This window comes from Bos grunniens, chromosome 6, assembly GCF_055505025.1.
Source record: "Bos grunniens cultivar Pamir isolate PY7600 chromosome 6, Bosgru_T2T1.0, whole genome shotgun sequence".
NCBI classification, from domain to species: Eukaryota; Metazoa; Chordata; class Mammalia; order Artiodactyla; family Bovidae; genus Bos; species Bos grunniens.
In genome coordinates this window covers 55,173,260-55,199,866 of record NC_141170.1, presented here as the reverse complement: position 1 = coordinate 55,199,866, position 26,607 = coordinate 55,173,260, and the positions used below count along the sequence as shown (strand labels likewise).

The following is a 26,607-nucleotide window of genomic DNA, read 5'->3' as shown; positions in this document are numbered from 1 at the left end:
CTTCAGTGATTCCACTTCCTCTTTATCCCCAGGTTGAATGCTAAATCATCTTGTGTTATCAAAGGTATTATAGAGATTTGAGCTTTGGTTTTTAATAATCTGGATTCAAACATAAATTTTTTTCCATTTACCTATTATACAATTTCAGACAATTTGTCTAATTTGTCTGAGTTTCCACATCCAGCACATTACATGACACAGTGATGTTCAGTATTTTTCTAGTAAATATGTATTTCATCTGTGGATCTAAGAGTATAATGTCAACTACCTAACATACTGCAGTATTCCCAAAATGTGGGACTAGTGAAGGTACCAAGATAATTTTAGGTGAGACACAGACATGACAGTAAGGACACTGAACCATACAGAGAAAATTTTCTCCTCTCAATTTTATTTCAATACTTCTGATTATGTCAAGAATTAAACTCTCACTTTGGTGCTGTCTTAAAATTCTTTAATGTTTGTTAATTTCCAGTTTTAATCAAGAAAGATTCTGAGCCTTTGTCAGGTAACATCTATTGAAATTGAATCACATTTTTAATTAATTATACTTATTTTTACTTTTAAATTTGTGACAGGTAACAGCTCTTTTTCCACTTACAGAAAATAATACATTTTTTTTCTTCTTTTAAAAGAAACCCATTCAAGTGTAAGAGGTAAATTGATTTAAAGAAAAATGTTATGGATATAATAGAGGTGTGAGGACATGGTGAAAATCACTAAGGAGAATAAGCAACTTATTGAAGTTTCGGGCAACCAACTTACACGAACTATATTAGGAATGATTGTGCTTAATACATTTCCAGGTGGTTCTTAAGTTCACTAACAAAGAAGAGAGTAGCAAATTGTGATGTACAGTTACTGTTTTAATATACAGTAGTCCCCTAAATGAACTAGAAACAATACAATGGTGAACTCAACAGTTGCCGCTTTTTCTCCTGAATATTGCAAAAAAGAACATGGGATGGGGGTGGGGGGCAACACTAGATATTGTCTTATCTCTTATCTTTATCCTTAGCCAGAACTCTCTCCCCTGCAAGGTAAACATTGTTTAATTGGTAACCCAAAGATGACGAAAACTCCAGGACTTTCAGGATGCAACTTTTTCCCACTTTCACTTCCGGCCCAAATTTTCCTAGGATAGTTGCTAAGTCATGTCTGACTCTTTTGTGAACCCATGGACTGTAGCCCACCAGGCTCCTCTGTCCCAACGGATTTCCCAGGCAAGAATAATGGAGTGGGTTACCATTTCCTTCTCTGGGGAAGCTTCCCAACACAGGGATGGAACACGCCTCCCATGCATTAGCAGGCAGATTCTTCTCCAATGAACCACCAGGGAAGCCCTAGGATATTATTCTTATTGCTATCAATTTTACTGCCCGTTTCCATTCAGATGAACTTCAACATTAGCGATGTTGCAGGCAACATGGAGAACACAGCAGTAATTTAAAAAATCACTCTAGTATTTTGCCATCTGGCAGTTGGTTAAAAAGCAACATTCTGGTAAGAGAACAACTAGCACTGCGCTAAACCTTCGCTCACGCGCCTTCCTTTCAGCTTCGCGCTGACGTATGCAGACGTCACGACGTAATGCGTCGTGCAAACGTCGGCGAGCGGCGCTGTTCTCGGTTGTCTGGTTCCAGCAGCTAGATGTGGAGTGTTGCCTCCTCACGTGTTTTCCGCGGGTGGCCGAAGTGTGTTTGAATCTCGTTCGCCAGCTCTTAGCGAGGGGCAGTTTTGAAGAAAACGGAGCCTGGGGTGATGGCGCCATTGCGTCCCGGGACCTTCTCCTGACGCCTCGGTTGCGCAGGGGAATGTGGACGCTTGCAGGTCAGGGTTGGTGGCGCGGACGCGCGCTCGCGGCCTGGGTCACCGAGGCGGCGCGTAAGGGGCTACTCTGGCCTCACCTCGCGCCGGCCCGGGGGACTGCAGCCGAGTCCAGGGCTCCGGACCGGTGCTACAGATCTGCAGACCGCAAGGTGACCGCCTTGAGTCTCTTGTCATTCACGTTTTAAGCCTAGGGAGGGTGTTCCTGGTGAATTTGTGAGGGCTTCTTAGTACTGACTAGTGAATGCAGGTTGCACTGTTGTGAGGGAGACAGGGCTCGGAGTGCGGGGGTGCGCTTCGGTTTCGGACTCCAGTGCTCAGCAGTGTGACCTTGGACAAGTCGTGTCCTCCCTTTCCTCATTGGTAATATCAGGATCTTTGTTTATGCGAGGGATTGTTCTCAGTATGTATTTAGTTTTAAAAGCGTATCGAGGAAGCTACTAGTTCCATTTTCTTGCGACTTTTTAGCCACGTGACCTAGGCAAGTTACCTGACCTTTCTCTCTTTCTTCATTTGTTGAATGAGATGCTTATAAAAAAAAAAAACGTTGAGTGGCTGTCAGACTTGCGCGAAGTGAGGCATAGAACTTTTAGTTCAATACCGAGAATCTAAGAAGTGCTGGGTATGCCTTAACTTCTCTTTATTATTTCGTCTTAACTCAGCTAGAGCAGACGCGTGCTCATTCTGTCCCTGTGGTTGGAGGAGGTGGGGCTTTTTGCTCCTCAGTCACGACGGACTCTGCGGTCCCACGGACTGTAGCCCGCCAGCTTTTCTGTCCACGGAATTTTCCTGGCAAGAATCCTGGAGTAGGTTGCCATTTCCTACTCCACGGGATCTTGCTGAACAAGGCATGGAAACCGCGTTTCTTGTGTCTCTTACACTGGCAGGATTCTTTACCACTGGCGCCACCTGGGAAGCTTCAGCGACCCTAAAACTATACTTCGTTATAACTGTGAAGAGAAACAGTTTAGGCAGTAAAATAAAGTACTTGAATGAAAGTTATGAGTAACTGGAGAAAGAAAAACACTGTAATTATTCAGTTTTACTCTTTTCTAAAATGCCTGTAGAATGGATTTATGTTGCAATTGTAAGACTAAAAACGGTGCAGTGGATGGAAAAATCACAGGGCAGACAATTCAGGTTTAGATTTTTGCAGAATATCTTTCAGGTATAGTTGCACTTGTATTGAAGCGCTTACTGGGGGAAAAAAAAAGGAAACAACTTCATGAAAATTTTGTATTTCGTAGTTTCACTTTTTTTTTTTTTTTGCTCATTATGAGATATAAATTTGATTGGAAAAATGAAACGTTCTGGGTCCAAAAAAATGACATATTCTATGTGCAACTGAAAATCACAAATTAAAATTTTAAAGTATTTTAAAGATTTAAGTGAAAAGTGAGCCTTTTTTTCCTGATAATGTAATTTTTTCCCCTTCTCTCTCCAGAGAAGTTGTTAGGTAATAAAGTCATCTAAATTAAACTTTTGAAGGCTCTATTAGCACAAATTTTTAAGTAGACCTGACTGTGTTGATTAAATATGTGATGGGGGCAAAAAAAATATTTTTTTTCTTTCAGCTTCTCTGTAGCTTTGTTTATTTCAAGAAATTTTGTTAGACCAGGTGCTCTAAGGCTGTAGAGGAGTTCCAGGTATCTTGTGTTCTCCATTTGTGAAAATACATTCAGCTCCTCATCGGCCTTTGAAATGGTGAAAATATTATAAGGGACTTTTATTTAGCCATATGGTCTGTGTATGGTCATATAGCCTTTGTCAGTGAAACTAATTTATTTGATGGGCCCTGTTGTTATCCATGGAGAAGGCGATGGCACCCCACTCCAGTACTCTTGCCTGGAAAATCCCATGGAGGGAGGAGCCTGGTAGGCTGCAGTCCATGGGGCCGAGAAAGTCAGACAGGACTGAGCGACTTCACTTTCACTTTTCACTTTCATGCATTGGAGAAGGAAATGGCAACCCACTCCAGTGTTCTTGCCTGGAGAATCCCAGGGACGGGGGAGCCTGGTGAGCTGCCGTCTGTGGGGTCTCACAGAGTTGGACACGACTGAAGCGACTTAGCAGCAGCAGCAGTTGTTATCCATTGCTTGTAATATGACTTTAACCATACATCTCTTTACTGTCAGAGAAATAATACAAACAGTATGAATGCTTTAAATAAAGTTGTTTTAGGAAGACTAAAAGTATTATTTAGTGTACTTGTTTTATATTGTAGACAATTTATACTCATAAATGTAATATTTCCCTCCTCTTTTCTAGGAAAAAATTGATATGTCTTGTTTTCCTGTTGAAAACACTAGAAATTTCAGTATCATTGCACATGTGGATCATGGCAAAAGTACTTTAGCAGACAGGCTCCTGGAACTAACAGGTATTTTCATTTTATAGTCTGCACCTAATTAATGGCAATGAGTGGTTGATAGTTACTTTTACTAGCATACTTTGACTAAGTTTTTTTTTTTTTAATTGTGGTAAGTTTATATGCAGTATTGTCTGTTTTTAAAAGCTTGTAGAAATATCAATACACATTTCTATTTTTAGGGGCAATTGATAAAACAAAAAATAATAAACAAGTTCTTGATAAATTGCAAGTGGAACGAGAAAGAGGAATCACTGTTAAAGCACAGACAGCATCTCTCTTCTATAACTATGAAGGAAAGCAGTACCTTTTAAATCTTATCGATACACCGGTAAGTTTTAATATCAATTTTGTCTCTGTTGTTAAAGTCAGCTTTGTATTAATAGTGCAAACAAATCCTTTTTTTCAGTTTTTAAATTGAACATTAAACACTTCACTTTGCTTTTTTTTCCCCCTCTGTGTTCTTAGATTAGTGAAATTACTTCACAAAAATAGGCTAAAAAGAAGCTTAATTACTTTTTATTCAGTGGAGTCAGTAGATTTGCCAAAATGCCTCTCTGTAAGAAACATTTAAACTCTTAACATTTAGAGGTTTTAATATTTTTTGTTTCTCAGGGTCATGTTGATTTTAGTTATGAAGTATCCAGGTCACTCTCTGCTTGCCAAGGTGTTTTACTTGTGGTTGATGCAAATGAGGTAGGTACATTTAATTTTATATGATATGATATGCTATTTCGTTGTTCCAAGATTTTTCTTAAGATGTTTGGAAATAGAATTTTTGTGTTTGAAGAAAGTAAGAATTATTTTATTATTTAACCAAAATTATGTTTTGGTCCTGTTAATTTTAAGTTTTACTACACTAAAATGGCCTGTGAAATTGACTAATTCATCCTTTAAAATTTTTAAGCTGATCAGAGGAATCGTTCAAAAGATTTTTGAAGTATGTCATATATACATCTTACCAACCCCCCGCCCCCCGCCCCCCCCAGTTTTAAGCACTTCTTAATCTGTGATGTCAGTTTTTAGCAGAACTAGAAAATCTATCTTTGATGTCATTTTGGGTGTTTTTAAGGTAATAATTTGAGAAGTGCTACATTTAAAGAAACATGTCAATAATATTACCAAGTTCTCTGTTGTGAACATAATCATGAAAACATACTGAGATGAAAGTGTAAGAGCCATGATATACTATTTATAGTAAGCTTTTGACATACTTCAATTTTCATGGACTTTTCATTCAAACCCAAAGATTTTTTTGTTGTGTTAAATCCTCCCTAATCCTGTCAAGGACAGTCAATCTCTACCTTAACATCCATATACTTGGCTTTATAAAATATGTCTCATAGTTCTTTAGGAGGCTTCAAGGTCCTTAAGGATCCATGTATTACTGCTTTGTTCCCAAAGCTTAACACAGTACCCTCTAAAAAATGTTTCTAGAACTGAAAGGAATTTTCACAGGGAATGATCCAGATGCATGAAGTATAGATACCATAGTTTGCCTTGTACCTTTGCTTTTGATGAAGCTGTGTGGAATGGTCTTGAATTTCAGCTTTTGTGATGGATAATAGAATGATTATCTTAGTGTCTTGTGTCTTCTTCTTGTCTGCTTTTCTTTATAGGGTATTCAAGCCCAAACGGTAGCGAACTTCTTTCTTGCCTTTGAAGCACAGCTATCAATAATTCCAGTTATAAACAAGGTAATTTGTTAGCGCAACAGTGCTATTATTTTACTTTCTAAGGGTAAATTTACTGTATGAGTATCACTTGTACTACTTTTTATATGAGAATCTTCAGGTATTTATTAAATGGAATTGACTATTGAACATCATGGAGGTTAAGGATGCAAAACCCCTGTGCAGTCAAAAATCTGCATGTAACTTTTGATTTCACACAGTTAACTACTAATATCCTCTTATTGACTACAATCTTACCAATAACTTAAACAGTCTGTTAACACATACTTTGTATATTATATGTATTGTATATAGTGTTCTTACAATAAGACAGAGAAAATGCTAATCAAATCATAAAGAGGAGAAAATACATTTACAGTACTCTGTTTATCAATACCCTGAGTTTACATCATCTTTTATAAGGTGAATCATCTCTCGGTACTTACATCAGTATTGTCTTATGTGATGACAAAACACCATAGATGTTATATGTATTACTGACACTAAACGTCAACAATTAAAAGATAACGTGAAAAGGAACTTCATATTTATTTACAGGTAAATGATTGATGCATTGATAACAATGAAGCAGAAATATTGCTTTATGCTATGACATTATGTGATTGCTTCATGGTAACCTAGTGTATACACTAAGGAAAGATTCATTAAAGTTTTTATAGCGTACAATATTATAGTCATATTCATAACAGTATTGGAAACATTGTTACAGTAAAAAATGTTTATTTGTAATTATAAGCTGATATGCAGTTTCTCTAATTATGAGAGTCATACTGTATGGTAATGTAATTCTTTGAAAGCAAAGTTATAAAACAGAAAGCCAATACATTATTAATTTTATGTTAAATATCACTTATGCCTTTGTTAGGGATAAGCTATCCACCTCAATACAAGTCTTGCACCTGGTATTCTACAAGTGTAGTTTTACGTATTTATTGAAAAAAATCTGCATGTAAGTGGACCCATGCAGTTGAAACTCCTTGTTATTCCAGGTCAGTTGTATACTGGGATTTCTTTGAATTGCATACGATAAAAGTTCAACTCAAACTCCTCTACCCTGGCATGTAATTGAGAAGATAGTCTCCCTGAATTACATGGAGCGATGGGGGGCTGTTTCTGTAGGGAAGGGCAGGACAGGCCAAATAGTCTGTTAAACTAAACTGTAGAGGAAAAGAAAAGGACATTATGAAGTAGGATGAAACAGTGTAACACAGGATGCTTAACAGTTAAGTGCTAAACTGAGAACAGTGTTGATAAAGCTTAACTTTTATATTTTAAAATTAATAAATCAAGAATCTTAATTAAAAATTTGCATTGCATTCAGTTTTATTTTTTGATATTGAAGATAGGTTTAAAGGAAGCAAAGAAAGACAGTTTGTTGTTATAAATTATATATAACACATAAAATCAGTGTACATGATGTTGTTATTGATCTCTTTGGCTCTGAGTAGCTAATGACCTCAATTTCTTACTTGCTTTGCTGTCTGCCTTCTAATTTCAGTGGTCATGAGCATTAAAATTTTATTACTTTTTTGTCATTATTTTTCTCTTAATACTTTTGAAAATAAAATTGTTAAGGGGTCAGTTAGTTCAAAAGCAAGTATGCATCTATCTCCAAATATTAATATGTAATACATTTTAATTTCATTATATTAAGACATGGTGATTTTTTTCTTTTAAGATAGATCTGAAGAATGCTGATCCTGAAAGGGTTGAAAAACAAATTGAAAAGGTGTTTGATATTCCAGGTGACGAATGTATTAAGGTAAATTTTTTTTTTAGAAGACTTGATTTTACTTTCCAAAATCTCAGGTAATTGGCTTAAGTAAAATTTCATAGTATTTGATAGCACATCATTATTATATTGTGTAATTATAATATTACAGTTTTACAAAGTTCTTTTTACTGATATTTCATTTGATCTTTACCAAAAATCCTTACCACATGGTTAGGACAGATAGAAATTTCTCATGATACAGTTGAAAGGACGAAAACTGAAAGATTTTATCACTTTACGATTATAAATCTAGTTAGCTAATGTGCCAGGACTAAAATGTAGGTCTTTTGTAACTCTTTGTTATATTATTTCTTATATGCCATTTTGCCTCTATGTAAATGTTCTCCTTGAAGAGTAGGGTCAGACTAATTTCAAGGCATTGTAGATATCATTCTTAGAACTATATTTAATGTAAATCAAAGTTGATAATATTTTAAACTAAGATTTTTAAATTTACCTTTTAAATGATAGTTGAGTGTTAAATCAGTTCAGCTCAGACACTCAGTCATGTCCAACTCTGCAACCCCACGGACTGCAGCACACCAGCCTTCCCTGTCCATCACCAACTCCCAGAGCTTGCTCCAACTCACATCCATTGAGTCAGTGATGCCATCCAGCCATCTTATCCTCTCTCGTCCCCTTGTCCTCCTGCCTTCAATCTTTCCCAGCATAAGGGTCTTTTCCAATGAGTCAGTTCTTCGTATCATGTGGCCTAAGTATTGGAGTTTCAGCTTCAGCATCAGTCCTTCCAATGAATATTCAGTACTGCTTTCCTTTAAGATTGACTGGTATGATTTCCTTGCAGTTCAAGGGACTCCCAAGAGTCTTCTCTAACACTACAGTTCAAAATATCAATTCTTTGGCGCTCAGCTTTCTTTATAGTTCAACTCTCACATACATACTTGACTACTGGAAAAGCCATAGCTTTGACTAGACGGACCTTTGTTGGCAAAGTAACGTCTCTGCTTTTTAATATGCTGTCTAGGTTGGTCATAGCTTTTCTTCCAAGGAGCAAGCATCTTTTAATTTCATGGCTGCAGTCACCATCTGCAGTGATTGTTAAATAGCCCTAGCTAAACTGTGCTATTCTACATGCTTGTGTAGTAAGTATATCAGAGTAATAATGTTTAGCTTTTATTTTCAAGCTTGTTTAATTTTTAAAAAAGCAAGTTTCAGCTGATGAAGTGGATTTTTTGCTTATTTTTTAAACTTTAACACATTGGTTGATTATATACAACTTGGAAAAAGCAATAGTTTTTTTCCCTTGGATACATACATAGAATTTAATGTTTTTTACTATGAAGAGGGACCTCATTGTAAGGCAGTCCTGAAATTATGGTATCATGACTGGAATTATGTTAAAGTATATTTAGCTGAAAATTCATTCATACACTTAATTTGGTGTGCCAGCTAGGGATGCAGCAGTGAACAGTACAGGCAAGACATCTGTCTCGTTGTTTTTATATTCTACTTGGGGAGGCACTCATTAAATAAAAAAAGAAGGAAGTATAATAATTAGTGAGTGAGACTAATGTTTTCAAGGAACATTCAGCAGAGTGTATTGTTCCAGGTAGAATTACCATACCTAACAATGAAAAAAAGTCTTTTTCTTAGAGAAGAGCTATGATGCAGAGTAACTTAGGGAATTTTTCTCTGATGAACTGAGACTTGAAGAAAAAAAGAATGGGGAGAAATAATTTCCGAAAGAGCAAAGAGCAAGTGTAAAGGCTTGAAATGTTTGGGAAGGTTTGACATGTTTAAGGAACAGAAAGAAGGCAAGTTAGATGAGATGGCTTTGTAGGGAAAGGCAGGGGTCAAGTTATTCTGGGATTCTTGCTGTGCTAAAGAGTTTGAAAACTTTAAGATAATGAAAGGATTATAAAGCAAGAGAGGAAAACTGATCATTCAGAGAATGGATTAGAAAAGGGTAAGAAAAGATACAGGGAAACCAGTTTGCAGTAGTAGTCCAGGGGCAAAATGGTGGTTGCTAAGTATGTGATGCAGATATTTTAATAAGTGGCCAAATTTGATGTGTGTTTTGTGGACATGGTAGATTTTGCTGGTGTGTTATGTGTTCAGGTCAGTCATTCACTTCTGTCTGACTCTATGGGACCCCATGGACTGCAGCACACCAGGCCTCCACGTTCTTCACCAACTCCCGGAGTTTACCCAAACTCATGTTCATTGAGTTGGTGATGCCATCCAACCATCTCATCGTCTGTCGTCCCCTTCTCCTCCTGCCTTCAATCCTTCCCAGCATCAGGGTCTTTTCCCAGTGAGTCAATTCTTTGCATCAGGAGGCCACAGTATTAGAGTTTCAGCTTCAACATCAGTCCTTCCAATGAACAGTCAGGACTGATCTCCTTTAGGATGGACTGGTTGGATCTCCTTGCAGTCCAAGGGACTCTCAAGAGTTTTCTCCAACACCACAGTTCAAAAGCATCGATTCTTTGGGGCTCAGCTTTCTTTATAGTTCAACTCTCACACCCATACATGACCACTGGAAAAACCATAGCCTTGACTAGACAGACCTTTGTTGGCAAAGTAATTAATGTCTGCTTTTTAATATGCTGTCTAGGTTGGTCATAACTTTCCTTCCAAGGAGCATGTGTCTTTTAATTTCATGGCTGCAGTCACCATCTGCAGTGATTTTGGAGCCCCCAAAATAAAGTCTGCCACTGTTTCCAGTGTTTCCCCATCTATTTACCATTAAGTGATGGGACCATATACCATAATCTTAGTTTTCTGAATGTTGAGCTTTAAGCCAACTTTTTCACTCTCCTCTCTCACTTTCATCAAGAGGCTCTTTAGTTCTTCTTCACTTTCTGCCATAAGGGTGGTGTCATTTGCATAACTGAGGTTATTGATACTTCTCCTGGCAATCTTGATTCCAGCTTGTGCTTCCTCCAGCCCAGAGTTTCTCATGATGTACTCTGCATATAAGTAAGCAGGGTGACAATATATAGCCTTGACATACTCCTTTTCCTATTTAGAACCAGTCTGTTGTTCCATGTCCAGTTCTAACTATTGCTTCCTGACCTGCATACAGACTTCTCAAGAGGCAGGCCAGGTGGTCTGGTATTCCCATCTCTTTCAGAATTTCCCACTTTTTATTGCGATCCACACAGTCAAAGGCTTTGGCATAGTCAATAAAGCAAAAGCAGATATTTTTCTGGAACTCTCTTGCTTTTTTGATGATCCAGCGGATGTTGACAGTTTGATTTCTGGTTCCTCTACCTTTTCTAAATCTAGCTTCATGATTCACGTACTGTTGAAGCCTGGCTTGGAAAATTTTGAGCGTTACTTTATTAGCGTGTGAGATGAGTGCAATTGTGTGGTAGTATGAACATCCTTTGGCGTTGCCTTTCTTTGGGATTGGAATGAAAACTGACCTTTTCCAGTCCTGTGGCCACTGCTGAGTTTTCCAAATTTGCTGGCATATTGAGTGCAGCACTTTCAAGCATCATCTTTCAGGATTTGAAATGGCTCAACTGGAATTCCATCACCTCCACTAGCTTTGTTTGTAGTGATGCTTCCTCAGGCCCACTTGACTTCACATTCCAGGATGTCTGGCTCTAGGTGAGTGATCGCACCATCATGATTATCTGGGTCGTGAAGATCTTTTTTGTACAATTCTGTGTGTTCTTGCCACCTCTTTTTAATCTTCTGCTTCTGTTAGATCCATACCATTCTGTCCTTTATTGAGCCCATCTTTGTATGAAACGTTCCCTTGATATCTCTTGTTTTCTTAAAGAGATCTCCAGTCTTTCCCATTCTATTGTTTTCCTCTATTTTCTTGCACTGATCATTGAGGAAGGCATTCTTATATGTGTAAGGATGTGAAATAAAGAATCATGATGAGTTTGGGTTTGAGCAACTGGTTGAATACTGGTAATCTGTTAATGCAGAGAGGACTTGGGGAGGAACAGATAGTGGGAAAATTAAAAGCTCTGTTTTGCACATAGTGTGTTTGAAATGTCTAATAGACATCCAAGTAGGATATTACATACATCTACACAATTCTGGCATTTGTGGAGAGGGCTGAGTCAGGGATGTTTAAGTCATAGCGTGTATGTGGCGTTGATGCCATGGGAATGGATGCCATTTCCTAGGGAGAAACTGTAAGTAGAAAAGAGATCCTAGAAACCATTCTACATTATTCTCAATTTGTAGAGTGTTATGAATAAGAATTAGAGAGGATTCAGAAGATGAGGGTGTGAGGATTGAGTTTTCAGAGAGGTGGGAAAACAAATTGTAGCAGGAGAGAAGGCAAAGAGGTTGTGGATATAGTGCAGATGGATTTGTATATTTGAATAAAGGAGTTTTTGATGTCTTCTATTTCCTTGAATGAAGTAAGAGGCAACGTTATCAAATGAGAGTGAATTGGCCACAGGGAAAGTGTGTAGATTGAAAAGGAAGGTGGTGTGAATTATCTTAGTTAGTGTTAATGTGAATTTAGTAAAGGATGTGTCCTTGGACAGCCAGCAAGTCTTAACTGCATATTGAGATCGGTGTCATGAACTTACAGAAACCAACCAAACCAGTTACTTGACTGTTCTCTAGTAATGTTGAGCTGCTCTGATTATAAGCATAGAAAAGGCAAATAGTCGGATGTAGTTGCAGTTAAGGTTTTATTAATACCAAGGGCTTATGATAGAGAATAGAAAGTAGTTGAATGGAATGAGTACAAATAGTGGGCTCTTGGGGTCTCAGCTGGGAAAAGAGGCAGGGGGCTAAATAGATAATGAAAAAAAAGTCCATTCAATAAATTAGAAAATGTGATCTTAAAGGATTGTTGTACCACTCCAGTACTCTTGCCTGGAAAATCCCATGGACGGAGGAGCCTGGTAGACTGCAGTCCATGGGGTTGCTAAGAGTCGGACATGACTGAGCGACTTCACTTTCACTTTTCACTTTCATACACTGGAGAAGGAAATGGCAACCCACTCCAGTGTTCTTGCCTGGAAAATCCCAGGGATGAGGGAGCCTGGTGGGCTGCCGTCTGTGAGGTCACACAGAGTTGGACACGACTGAAGTGACTTAGCAGTAGCAGCAGAGTCTAAAGCATCATTCTTATTAGGAAGTAGTTTTTTGCCTCTCAGGAAACATTTGGCAATGTCTGAAGACCTTTTTTGTTGTCACACTGGGGAATAGGTGCTACTGGCATCTTGTGAGCAGATGAGAATCCATGGATACTGTTATGCATCTTGCAGTGAGCACATAGAACAGCCCCTCCAAACAGAGTTATCCAGGTCAGAGTGTCCTTAGTGCTGTGTTGAGAAACTCTGATCTAGAGGGACTTTGAAGGGCAAGAGGAAGAATTCAGGGAACTGAGTTTGAATAAAGATTTCAAAGATAGTTCAATTATTGGTAATGGCAAAGGTGAGTCAGATGAGCATGTTTTGAGTGTTTTGGCTGCCTTTTCAGTGTAAGAACAGTAGTGGTACTATACCTTACAGTTAGCCTTAGCTGTATGCCATCCACATATATTGTTTATTCACACAGCAGCCTTGAGGTTTATGTAAAATATGAATAATCACTTTATTTGTCGATGAAGAACTTGAAGCTTGAAGAAAACATGTATTGGCTAAAGTCATGTATTACTCGTAGAGTCATAATTATAACCCAGATATTTTGAACTCTTAGTCCAGTGCTCTTTCAGTACCACAATCAGAATGCTTTTGTAGAGAAATCAGAGAATCATCTAACCATAATCTAGAGAATCACCTAACTGTAATGGAAGGGCAGTTGTCAATAGATAATATGGTGTGTGCTTCCTTTTACCAAGCTTTTCAAGCAAATTGATGACTTTTCGAGTTGTTTCTTTTTTCTAATCATATGCTCAGTCACAGGATAGAAAAGTAAAGTCCTAAGTGTTTGTTTCATATACGTATTTTCAGATTTCTGCTAAACTTGGAACGAATGTGGAAAGTGTTCTTGATGCAGTCATCAAAAGGATACCCTTGTAAGTATTCTGCTGCTCTTTGTATACTATTTGTTTATCTTTAATAGTAAAAGTCCATCAGTTTGATCTGTTATTTTAATTTACTTGTTATGACAAATATACTCTTCGTGGTCAGTGAGAATACATTTTTAATTTATATCTAGTAACACATAGAAGGCAAATACAGATAGAAAAAAAAAGATAATAAGGATCTCTTAATTATTGTAACAGACTTGAATACATTGGTAATTATTGTTTTTGTTTTAATCCTGAACAAATATATTTCATCCATTTCATAAATAGTTTAAAAATGGTTACTTAAAATGTATTTAGGGTTTTCCTGGTGGCTCAGATGGTAAAGAATCTGCTGCAGTGCAGGAGACCTAGCTTCCATCCCTGGGTCAGGAAGATCCCCAGGAGAAGGAAATGGCTACCCACTCCAGCATTCTTGCCTGGAGAATTCAATGGACAGAGGAGCCTGATGAGCTATAGTCCATGGGGTTGCAGAGTTGGACATAAATGAGCAACTAACACTAACAAAATGTATTTAAAACTCAAGGGTGAATTAAAATGAATATAAATATAGGCATTATACCTTACAGAAAGGTCCTTTTATTTTTGCTGTCAGTTAATCTTTCTCAAGTATTAGAGTAAATTAAGCGTAATATTTGAATTAGGCATTTTGTTAAGATTTTATTATTTAATTTTGAATTATTAGTATTTGTTCTTTACTTATTTTTAATAGTCCTAAAGCCCATTGCAGAAATCCCCTGAGAGCTTTGGTATTTGACTCCACCTTTGACCAGTATAGGGGTGTGATTGCCAATGTAGCATTATTTGATGGAGTGGTTTCGAAAGGAGATAAAATTGTATCTGCACACACTCAAAAGACATATGAAGTTAATGAAGTAGGAGTTCTGAATCCTAATGAGCAGCCAACTCATAAACTGTAAGTAATCTGCATTAGTAATTAAAAGACACTTGGTATGTGTTTCTGTTGCTGATTTTCTTAATTTGGTGTGCTCAGGATGTTCCTAATTTGGTAACTTAGGAAAAAAACAAAAAACAAAACTTGATTGTTTAATGCAACTATGTAGTGAATGCTCTTTCAGAATCTCATGGGTGAGGGACAGTAGGAATTTGATGTGTTTTTAATTCTTTTTGGCCATAACTGATTTTATTTTCTAGTTGTGACTGGGTCCAACATTGATGTATTTGATTTGACAGTGAAAGAGAGAGTTCTCTCATGCATATTCATACTTGGTATCAATCTTTGATATTTAAATTTTTTGTAGTTAGATTTTCAGCATAGAATAGTGAAGAAAATTCAGTAATTATTTTGTTTAGTGCGGAATTCATGGTAAAACTTTGATTAGAATTATGACATGAGATTAGCATAGTAGTGTACATTATTATAAAACTGAGTTCTGAGTTCACTTATAAAGTATTTATTGAGTGCCTATTCCATCAGTACTCTAGATACTAATAACATTGATTACCTTGGGCACATAGTTTTCTAAGGTCTTTATTTCCTCATTTGTCAAATTTAAGATTGAAGCAGGTCTCACTTTATAGCTTAATGCTGTATGTCTAAAACTACCACTATTTTGTCATTTTTTATGTAATTGAAAGTCATAAGGTTTATTGTAATTTTACTCAACTATTTCTAAAGTTTGTATTCTTATTTACTTAAGTATAGTCAATCATTACAGTATCACATTAATTTCAGGTATACAGCATTGTGATTCAGTATTTTTATAGATTATACATCATCAAAAGTTATTACAGATAATAGCTATAATTCCCTGTGCTATACAAAGTCTGTCTATATTCTGTCATATATATTCATCATTATTGCATCTTCAGTACTATTTTTGTATTTCATCCTAAATGGAAATTATCATATAGGAAATTTGCTTTAAAAAAAAAATAAAGCTAAAACTCTGAAATCTTTGGATTTGCTGTTTTCCTGCAAGAGGCACATCAAATAGGTATCAGATTTGTAGAGAGTTCACATTTTTATTTGCTAGGTTAAAAACATTGTTTTTGCTTTTTCTTCCTTTTTTAAAGGACATTTGTAATATAATTCACTACTAAATATCACAAGGAGTGTTTTATGTTTCTGTGTCTATCAGTTTCACTATTGTTTTATATGCAGAGATGGGCAGTCATGAAGAAGGTCCCTAGGCTTGTGTTGCAGAGGTCCTCGGTCATGGATTGTAAGACTTGGAATGTTCTTTTGCTGACAGTTCTTAGAGCTGAGAATTAGAGAATTAACTAGAATGCAGCATCTAGTTTCAGCTTGGTGAGGTTTTGTTTGGAAAGTACAATCATTTCTTGGAGAAGTAGAGCTAATTGTGAGTATGCACATGAAACATTAAAATAGTAAATATTTCCATGTAATAATTTTATTTAGATATGCAGGACAGGTGGGCTATCTGATTGCTGGGATGAAAGATGTCACTGAAGCACAAATAGGAGATACATTATATTTACATAAACAGCCAGTGGAACCCTTGCCTGGGTTTAAATCAGCGAAGCCAATGGTATTTGCAGGTGAGGAGCTCACATATTCAAAGGATAAGGGCCAATTTATTCTAAGCTGAAATAATAATTATTAGGAATACTCACTTTAAATAATCAATTCCTGTTTAAATAACAGCTACTGTTTAAAAAAAATTTTTGTATGATATTTATATACCAGTTAATTATATATGGATGATACAACTTTATATGGGAGATCATTTCCTCCTAAATTTAAGGACTTCTTAAAAAAATAGCCTCTTGAAACAAGCCCTCTGATAAATTAGAGGAGCACAGTAATATGCATTTCCTTCTTGTTTCACTAGGGAGTAGGTCATTATATTTGAAATACTCTTTCTACATAGGGTGTTTTCATTACTAATTATCAGTGGACATTTACTGAATGCCTTCCCTTTAGCTGGCCTTTCTTTAATACTGTACTATTGTACTAGTGTCGACATAGCAGAGAAGAGTGTCACCTCATGTATATATAACTCCAGAACCTGTTACTTCTGTGTGATATTACAGACATTTGAAAAAGGAAGACCTGGTTGAAGGTTATCAGATTACTCTGTGCTGGGTATCCAGTCATTGTTTTCTCCCTTTTGTATCTCATTGGGAATTACAAATATTAATTTGTAATTAATATTAATGCCCCTATTAAGACAAAGTCAGTCAGTCATTTAGAGTTTGAAGGACTTAAGTGGTGAGGACTTGGGTTTGATGTGAAAGAGAAACGGATGAATCAGTTTTTGTTTTTATTTCTTCCTGTTATTTATCTGCTAATGGGATTTTTCTTTGTGGTTGTGGGATATCTTGCACTTTTGTTTCTTAAAATAAAGATGATGTATTTTCTTGATAGGTGTAATTCCCATTGTTCTTTTTTGTTTTCCCTATACTATTTGCAAAAGCAAAAACATCACTTTGAATATGAATCTAGTGGTAAATTCAAAGCTTATGAAACTTGCAAAATACTTTGAAGCCAATTTAATTTAATGGTCATAGTTTTCTTAGCAAACCAATATTTTGGTCAGTCAAATACAGAAAGTAATTTAAAAGCTAACTGATTAATTTTGAACTTTGCAGCAATGCATATTAGGTTTTCTGGGCAGAGTGTCACATGTAATAATTAGAAATCATTGTGTCCCCAGGAATGTACCCTGTAGACCAATCTGAATATAATAACCTGAAGAGTGCTATAGAAAAACTGACACTAAATGATTCCAGTGTGGTGGTTCATCGGGATAGTAGCCTTGCTCTAGGTGCTGGCTGGAGGTGAGATTCAATTATGTTGTAGGATTCCATTTTTATTGAAAAATAAAGTTTAAATGGCTTACTGGTCTTGACCATTTCTGAAGATCAGTTCATATTAGTGTAAAATGAACTAAAACATGTCTGTTTCTCACTGTGGATGCTTATTGTATGGATCAGTTTTATAGCTACTTTAAATAGAATCCCAATGGAAGATTTTATTTTATTTAATGAATTTATGCTAGGTTTTAATTATGATGTGAATTGATTGAATGACTTTTGATTCCACCCCTCCCCCACAAAATAGTAATATCAAATCAAAGAAAATAGAGCCCATGGGACATAAACATTTTGGAGTCTGGCTTTTTCTCCCTCAGGTTAGGATTTCTTGGACTTTTGCACATGGAAGTTTTCAACCAGCGACTAGAACAAGAATATAATGCTTCTGTTATTTTGACAACCCCTACTGTTCCATATAAGGCTGTTCTTTCATCAGCAAAATTGATAAAGGTACTGTTGTGAGCTAGCATACATAAGAAAACTAAATAAATGTATGTGTGTGTATGTATATGTAGAATATGAGAAACATTTTAGTATACCAGTAGCTGACTAGCTATTAAAACTAAATATTTCTTGATTAGTAGTAATAAAAGTTGAATTATCTTATGATGGACAAGTTTCTTCAGAACTAATGATGCATATTTTTCTTAACCTGATGAAATCTCCACATTATCAATACTAGTCTGTTACTAAGAGTAAAAAGTAGAATTAGTTCTGAAAATACTGTTCTAAATTCAGCACAAAAAATAAGAGTGTGATTTTGGGCATAAGTAATTCATCTTATGATTAGTAAAGCATTCTTTCCTATATGGTTGCGGGAAATTTTAGATTTCAGGTTAACAGTAGAAACAATATTGTATTCAATCTAAGTTACAATATATTTGTTTTAAACAAATATTAACTTTGGCATCTGTAAATATTTTCCAACAAAATTAAGTTAGGAAACTAATTACAGTGACATACATGGGACAGATTGAAATGTATTCTTATATCATATTCTAAGTGGTGTATAAAATGATTTTAGTAAATATCAATAATCAGAATATATTAATAATTGTTATTAAATATTATTTTAGAGAGTTTTTCTCTTTTTAATCTAAAGTGTGTTAAAATAATATTCTAACCTTTAGGAATTCTTTTGTTTTTTATTAATTCCAACACATTCAATAACAAAAATTCTAACCTATGTTGGTAGAAAATTTAAAAACATGGTAACTACTAAGATTTCTTTTTAACTATTGATGACTTTTCTTATTTTTTAGGAATACAGAGAAAAGGAGATTACAATCATCAATCCTGCACAGTTCCCTGATAAGTCAAAAGTAACAGAATATTTGGAGCCAGTTGTTTTGGGCACCATTATCACACCAGATGAATATACTGGGAAAATAATGATGCTTTGCCAGGTATAAATGTAATACAGTTTGATATAAAAGTACATTTTAGTCCTCTCAAACAGTGGTACCCAGCTTAGGTTTTGAATGGTTTCTGTCTCTATGGAGCCTGTCGAACAAAAGAAATTTTCATAAAGATCTTTATATATTTATCTGTTTAGATATACATACATATAATTACTGTATTTTGACTTTTAAATAAGAAAACAGAGCCAGAATTTTTGATCATCTTGAATTTATATTTTAGCTTAAAGCAAAGAAATTTGATGCTTTTTTTCATCTTGAGTAGCTAAAAATATAGTTTCCTTTCACCGTTTTTGACTATTTGAAATTGGGTATTATTTGAAAGATAATTACAATACTTTAGAGACCTTTGATTGAAAGGTATTCCTCATTTTGCTTTAGTTCTTGACACATTGTAATAAACAATTTAATCCACAAATTTGATATAATCATAGTCATCAGAAAGTACGTATTTAAAATATTCTGACACGTATTGGAAAGAACTCTCAAGTGATGACTAGTGAACTTGAATTTTTATTGTCTTGTACCAAAAAATATGTAACTTTAGTTGCTTAATTTCTCTGGATCTAAATTTCTTTTATTTGTAAAATAAAAAATCAGAACTTGACTCCACCTGTAGCTAATTTGATTTATTCTTAAGTGAAATATTGTATAATTAAAAAAGAGACTTATTTGATTAAAAACAAAAGATTAAAGTTTTGATAGGAAGTATATTATAATTGAAATACAAAATGATTCTCCCTGTATTATAAATATTTGTCAGCTGTTTTTACTGGACCATTAAAGAAAGATTCCTTCATTTTGCCCACTCTTAAAAGTTGATAATTGACATCTGTCTATATTTATTAAATAAATCATTATGTGAATTATTCAAGCCATTTTTTCCTTCCCTTTTCAGGCTCGAAGAGCAGTTCAGAAGAATATGATGTATATTGATCAAAATAGAGTAATGCTTAAATATCTCTTCCCTTTGAATGAAATTGTGGTGGATTTTTATGATTCTTTGAAATCTCTGTCTTCAGGATATGCTAGGTAAAAATTTAATGGGAAACTCAAATATCTGGACAGTTTTTTTTTTAAGTATTGACCAGCAGGTGTTTACTGATATTCCACTTACTTAATCTTGGTGATCTAGTGACAGAAATTTTAGTGCCCTCTTCATAAGAAGAGATGTACTCTCTTGTAAGTTGATTAAAAATTGCATGTTATTTGAAAAAGCTACTGTGACCTAAGTGGCACTTTTAAAATGTATTTGAATGTTAAGTAATCCTAGGAGTATCTGTGTACATTTGGAAAATAGAAGTACTTGTTTAGAGAAATGCTAGGTGTGTCCCTATATTTGTGAACACTTCAATAACTTGGTCTTCCTAGGACTAAGTAGTCTGCATCATGAAACCCATTATCTTATCCCATAAAAGCACATGGAGGCATAGCCTGTTAAAGGAAGAGTGTAGCATTGTGGGGGTGTTTTTTGTTAGGGCAAATAACTAGATGCCCTTACTGTCCTAAAATCTTACATTCTGTTCAGTTCAGTCACTCAGTCGTGTCCAACTCTTTGTGACCCCATGAATCACAGCACACCAGGCCTCCCTGTCCATCACCAACTCCCAGAGTTCACCCAGACTCACGTCCATCGAGTCAGTGATGCCATCCAGCCATCTCATCCTCTGTCGTCCCCTTCTCCTCCTGCCCCCAATCCCTCCCAGCATCAGAGTCTTTTCCAATGAGTCAACTCTTCGCATGAGATGGTCAAAGTACTGGAGTTTCAGCTTTAGCATCATTCCTTCCAAAGAAATCCCAGGGCTGATCTCCTTCAGAATGGACTGGCTGGATCTCCTTGCAGTCCAAGGGACTCTCAAGAGTCTTCTCTAACACCACAGTTCAAAAGCATCAATTCTTTGGCGCTCAGCTTTCTTCAGTCCAACTCTTTGGACTTTCTTCAGTCCAACTCTCACATCTATACATGACCACTGGAAAAACTGTAGCCCTGACTAGACGGACCTTTGTTGGCAAAGTAATGTCTCTGCTTTTCAATCTTACATTACTGGATAGCATATACTAGGATATAAAGGAAATATATAATGGGGAAGTTGACAGAAAAGTGAATGTTCACATCTGGTAAAACACATGCATACATGAATGTGCATGCATACTTAAAATTATAATTCAAAGAAAAATCCCAGCATTTTGAAGAATATGCTGCAGTGACCTGGACGTTTACTTTGTGAAATGAGCTTTTCAATGAAGCGAGTCAGCATAACTCATGATACAAAGTTATTTTTTCTAATTGGTCACCCAATTTTTTTTTTATGTCTTCTTTCAGACAAGACCTTGAGTGAATAAGTAGCGATGTAATTTAAAATGAATCTAGGCAGCATATTGTTAAAGTTACTATAATTAAAAGGATAATTACTAAGTGTTTATAACAGTTAACAACAGTCTTTGAATTCTAGCTTGCATTTGGGTACCACTTTCTGAGTTAAGTGGTCTTAAAATCTTTTAGCTGGGAAACAACTTTCACATTGAGAGAACATGGCTTATTTTGAACTATTTAAAAATAATTCCAACTTCCAAAATTAAGTTGTCCTTATGTTCAGGAATACATGATATTTTTTCATATTCTAAAAAAATTGAAATTATAAAATTTGGGAGCACAGAAAATTTTAAAGCTGTAAACACAGTGAAAATCTCAGGATTAATTTTGCATAGTACTTAACATGGTACCTTTATGTAGTATATGATTAATGTTTATTGAAAAAAGAAAGGATCTGGGGAACACTTTAGGCAGTAGTCAGGTTTTAGAGACTATTAGTGTCACCTTGCGACCTTCCTGTTGAAAACCTTTCGAAGCTAAACATTTGCATTGTTTGTTTTAGAATTACGGCAGTAGGAATACACATCTTCTCATACATAACTGCAAAGACACGAGAGCATAATTGAAATTTTCTTTCTCATCAGACATTAGTTTTGTAAAACCTGTTTTGATTATTACTGTAAGCTTTGACCATATTGTTAGAAATAGTTGACACTTAATAAATGTTAATTGTGCTTAGGTAGGCTCTGTTCTTAACACTTTTTATGTTCTAGGTACATGTATTAACTCATCATCAAAAATGCTCTGTGAAGGTTTATACTAAAGAGCCATATATGAAATTCAGAAGTCTCATTTATTAATGGCTACTTAGCACTGCCCTAGCATTTATTTAACTTGTAATAGAAAACTTAACAGAAACCCAACTCATGAGTCTGAGACTGTATATACATTCACTAGTATATACATTGTCTACAGCCAGCCAGCTTCTAGGAAGGAACATTGGGAAGGTGACATTTCTTTCAATGATGTACTTTCCTAGCCTGGTTTAGCAGTTTTTTTTCCCCTTCCCTCAGTGGAGCATGTTGATTTTTGTACCTGATTTCATAAATGTAAAAAGATAAGGAAGCTTGTTCTTTACTGTGATCAGGTCGGCCCATTTATCTGAAATTTATATGTAATTTGTTTGAAAGTTAAATTTTTTGGGAGTGATACCAGAGGAGGTAGAAAAAACATATTTTGAAAAGGAAAAAAAATGTAATCTCTTGGGAAATATAGTGCTTATCTGTAACTTGGATATTTTTCTTTGTTAGTTTTGATTATGAAGATGCAGGCTACCAGACTGCAGAACTTGTAAAAATGGATATTCTACTGAATGGAAGTATTGTAGAAGAGCTAGTAACTGTTGTACACAAGTAAGTTGAATAGTAACTAATTACAGAATGTGAAAGTTGCTATTCTTTTTACTTTTTCATTTATTATTGCTCATTTTTATTTGACAGCTACATTTTGAAAATTAAAAGGTGTAATTAATTTCCATGTACTAGTTTTTCCTTCTTTTTCCATGCTTCTCTTACCAAACTGTTGACAAGAGAATAGAATTAAAATAGCCAAAAAGGATAGTGTCATGGAAGGAAATGTTTTCTTTACCATATAAAACAAAGTAAATGTTTTCTAAACTATGGTAGACTTAAATTGAGAAATAAAAGTTATTTTTTTAAATTTCCATTTCAAGAAATAGTGGTTGGGTAAAATAAATTATGGAACACCCATATAATATTATTTTAAGCCATTAAAAGTATAATTGTAGAGCAATATTTAGTGATGTAAAAATGTCAATTAAGTAAAAAGGTAGAATATATCACACTGTGATCCAAACTGTAAAAAACATAAATATGTATTCAGAAAAATAACTAAGTATGGATATATGTTTAAAAATATTCTAGAATGTTTAACAGTGGTATTCTGTGGGTGAGGGAAGGGCATTAAGAATGGTTTTTATTCTCTGTGTTTTTCTAGATTTTCTGTAAGAGATCATGTTATTTTTGCTGTCAGAGGTCACATATGATTCAGAGATTAAGTGGTGTTTATTAAAGAATCCACCTGCCAATGCAGGAGATGTAGGTTCAATCCCTGGGTTGGGAAGATCCCCTGGAGAAGGAAATGGGAACCCACTCCAGTATTCTTGCCTGGGAAGTTCCATGGACAGAGGAGCCTGGTGGGCTACAGTTCATGGGATCGCAGAGTTGGACACAATTTAGCTATTAAAAAACAACAACATGATAAACAAGTTCTACTTGTACCTCCTTAGTAACCTTTACATTGATTATGCATATTAACTAGAAAACTACTTTTATTTAGAATATATGAATAGGTGCATTTTTTTCTGTCTCAGAGACAAAGCATACTCTGTTGGCAAAGCCATATGTGAACGTCTCAAGGATTCTCTTCCTAGGCAGCTGTTTGAGATAGCAATTCAAGCTGCCCTTGGAAGTAAAATCATTGCAAGAGAAACGTGAGTTGAAATTCATTTTTGTTCCTTGGTTGGTTTTAGCAATGATATACATAAAAAATGAAAGAATATTAAAAAATTTAACATTGCTCTAAACTTTATTCCTACTTATAGAAATGTTAATCTCTTAATTCCACTAATTTAAGTGATGACTGTTACTTTGAATTACTTATATGACACTTTTGGGTGATAATTATTTACAGTTATTACTCTAATGTATATGGTTTAAGGAATTTTATTTCCACTCATTCAGTGACCCCACTCAATTTTCTGGTGAAGGAATTTCTGTAAAGTTTTATGGTTTATCTCTTCAAGTAGATTATAAACCAATAGGAACTGGAATTAAAAATTAGGTTTTAGAGATATTCTTCCAAAAGAGAAAACTGAATTGATTTTTACTTGAAGCATTTAATATCACTTCCTTAGAGCTAGTCAGTGCATAGAGGGAAGGGAGGAAAGCTGATACCATGTTAGGCTTCAGGGGTTTGCAGCAGTCTTTGGATGAGTTGTGTGCAGGTATTTGCAATGAATTTCATTTCCTAATACTATTTTGTGTTAGTTATTTTGTGTTTCCTAAGTACTCAGATTAGGCAGAGTGGAGTTTATAATCAGGGAACTTCCAGGAAAATGCCATTTAAAATAGCAAATAATCATTCAAACATATGTGTGCTGAGGTAGAAAAAACCTTAAAGAAAAAGACTTTTATATCTTCATTTGGAATACAAAAAAAGTGGAGTTATTTTCAAAGTTTTGATCCTCCATATTTCTCAGATACATACATTATGGACATAGATTAGTTTATAGCTGCTTGAATGGCTATATTAAAATTATTTCATTCCCCCTGAAATGGGTTTTATAGAATATATTGTTCTTCATATTCCTAGTCACTCTTGACGCACATTTGATAGTCAGTGGTGAGATAATTGAGAAGGCAATAGCACCCCACTCCAGTACTCTTGCCTGGAAAATCCCATGGATGGAGGAGCCTGGTAGGCTGCAGTCCATGGGGTCGCTAGGAGTCGGACATGACTGAGTGACTTCACTTTCACTTTCATGCATTGGAAAATGAAATGGCAACCCACTCCAGTGTTCTTGCCTGGAGAATCCCAAGGACTGGGGAGCCTGGTGGGCCGCCGTCTATGGGGTTGCACAGAGTCAGACAGGACTGAAGCGACTTTGCAGCAGCAGCAGCAGCAGTGAGATAATAACCATTTTAGTATTTTTGAAAGTAGTAGTATTTTTAAATTGAACTAGAAATGCCCTTATATAAATTTTCACCATCAAGGTCACACCAGTTTTTATTTTGGCCTCTTTGAGACTATCCACAAACCTTTTTTTAAATTCTTAGTAAAATCTGTGTTTTCATTTTGAATTGTCTATTTTATTCCAAATACATGAAATACAAGAGCATGTAAGCTATCTAATGATTTGTCTTTTGGCAATTTTACGTAAGTATAACCTGATCTTACTATCTTTAGTAAAGGGGGGATTGTTTTTGAAAATAAGTACTTTTAAATAGTATAATTGTGTACTTAAGGAAAATTTTCTCTTTTACAGTGTGAAAGCCTATAGGAAAAATGTTTTGGCAAAATGTGTATGTATCTACGTGTGTTCTTTATCTATTTTGTAAGTTTAAAATCAGAGAGGGTATAAATACCTTGGGTTTCCACTGTTGGTTTTTATAGTACTTTGTATCCCATCTATGTTTTCTTTTTAAATAGGTAAATGTCAGCTTGACTTTAATGATTGCATATTCATTTTGCTCACATTTCTTAAGTATTTTCCTATCTTATTTTTAAAAATTTCCTTATGTGCAACTACCTAAGAATGTTTTCATAACAGTTATGATCAGGATGTTTTGATTTTTAAGGAAGAATCTGAAGACAATTACTGTCTTATAATGGGAGCTAAAATTGAAATCCACCTCTCCTACATTAATTTGCGAAGTTTGCTGTTTCTTCTGTTAAAAAAGATTCTTAACTCAGTTATAATGAGAATTAAATGATAAATGCTTTTTCTAAATCTTTAACATTGGACTGACACATTTAAGCCTATGCAAGTTTCTGTATTAGACTACAGCTATATAATCCAAAATTTCAAGGCCTTGAATCAGTAAGGAGATTGATAGCTTTTCTTGACTTGCATAATATAGTACTGGGGTTCCTTGAGAATCATCTCCTTCAAAAACAAATAAAGCACTTATCATTCTTTGAGAAGATACTAATAGTAAATTTAGGATCTGCTAGGAAGGGTCTTAGAGGTAACTTTCCAAGTGTCTACTTCATGAATAATAACTATAAAGTTGTAATTGTATTGATATCTCTAATTAATTATAGGATTATTTTTCTATGGAGTGATTTGGACTTCAGTTTCTTAAAATGTTTTTCAGTATGGTGGTGATATTACCCGAAAAATGAAGCTTTTGAAGAGACAAGCAGAAGGAAAGAAAAAACTCAGGAAAGTTGGCAATGTTGAAGTTCCAAAAGATGCTTTTATAAAAGTTCTGAAAACACAATCTGATAAATAATTGGTGGGAAAATATAAGGAATTTTCATAAATTAAAAATTGTGTATCTTTTAATTTTCCTTAGTAATTATAACATGTTGAACACAACAGAAGGAAAATTATAAAATTTGCTTGTTACCTTCAAGGTTTTCAATTTTAAATAACCTCTTGGCTTTTCTTTGAAAGACAGTAATGGGTAGATAAGAACTTAGATTCTGAAACCATATTGCATGGTTTCACATTTCTGTTCTACCACTCACTAGGCAAGGTGACCTTGACCAACTTACCCTTTCTTCATTTACTCTTTAGTAAAATCAGAATTATACTATTACTTCATAGGCTGTGAGTATTAAATAATATGTTTAAAATGTTCAGAAGACTATGTGACACATAGTCAATGTTAAGTGATTCTTACTAGTT

At 35.1% G+C, this 26,607-nt stretch overlaps 1 protein-coding gene across 9 annotated transcripts; it reads left to right on the top strand.

Moving 5' to 3' along the window:
* Nucleotides 1-514: 514 nt before the first annotated feature.
* Nucleotides 515-26,247, top strand: GUF1 (GTP binding elongation factor GUF1). 9 transcript variants are annotated; one of them, XM_086407697.1, is made up of 17 exons: nt 515-1,979; nt 4,096-4,207; nt 4,378-4,526; nt 4,811-4,891; nt 5,815-5,892; nt 7,568-7,651; nt 13,564-13,628; nt 14,353-14,556; nt 16,024-16,163; nt 17,282-17,405; nt 17,759-17,891; nt 18,704-18,847; nt 19,758-19,891; nt 22,484-22,585; nt 23,566-23,685; nt 25,240-25,276; nt 26,072-26,247. In XM_086407697.1, exons 1-17 carry the CDS (start codon nt 1,572-1,574, stop codon nt 26,207-26,209), a joined length of 2,253 nt encoding a protein of 750 aa, XP_086263823.1. In that variant the 5' UTR covers nt 515-1,571; the 3' UTR covers nt 26,210-26,247. The 9 variants fall into 9 exon arrangements, with proteins under 9 accessions (XP_086263823.1, XP_086263825.1, XP_086263822.1 ...); XM_086407699.1 differs by having other exon boundaries at nt 25,240-25,308; XM_086407696.1 differs by having other exon boundaries at nt 14,326-14,556.
* Nucleotides 26,248-26,607: the final 360 nt, after the last annotated feature.

Coding starts and splice junctions, on each gene's coding strand:
- GUF1 (XM_086407696.1), top strand. CDS start 1,572: ATGCAGACGTCACGACGTAATGCGTCGTGCAAACGTCGGCGAGCGGCG. Junction 1,980..4,095: donor ACAGATCTGCAGACCGCAAG/GTGACCGCCTTG, acceptor CCTCTTTTCTAG/GAAAAAATTGATATGTCTTG. Junction 17,892..18,703: donor CATCAGCAAAATTGATAAAG/GTACTGTTGTGA, acceptor CTTATTTTTTAG/GAATACAGAGAAAAGGAGAT.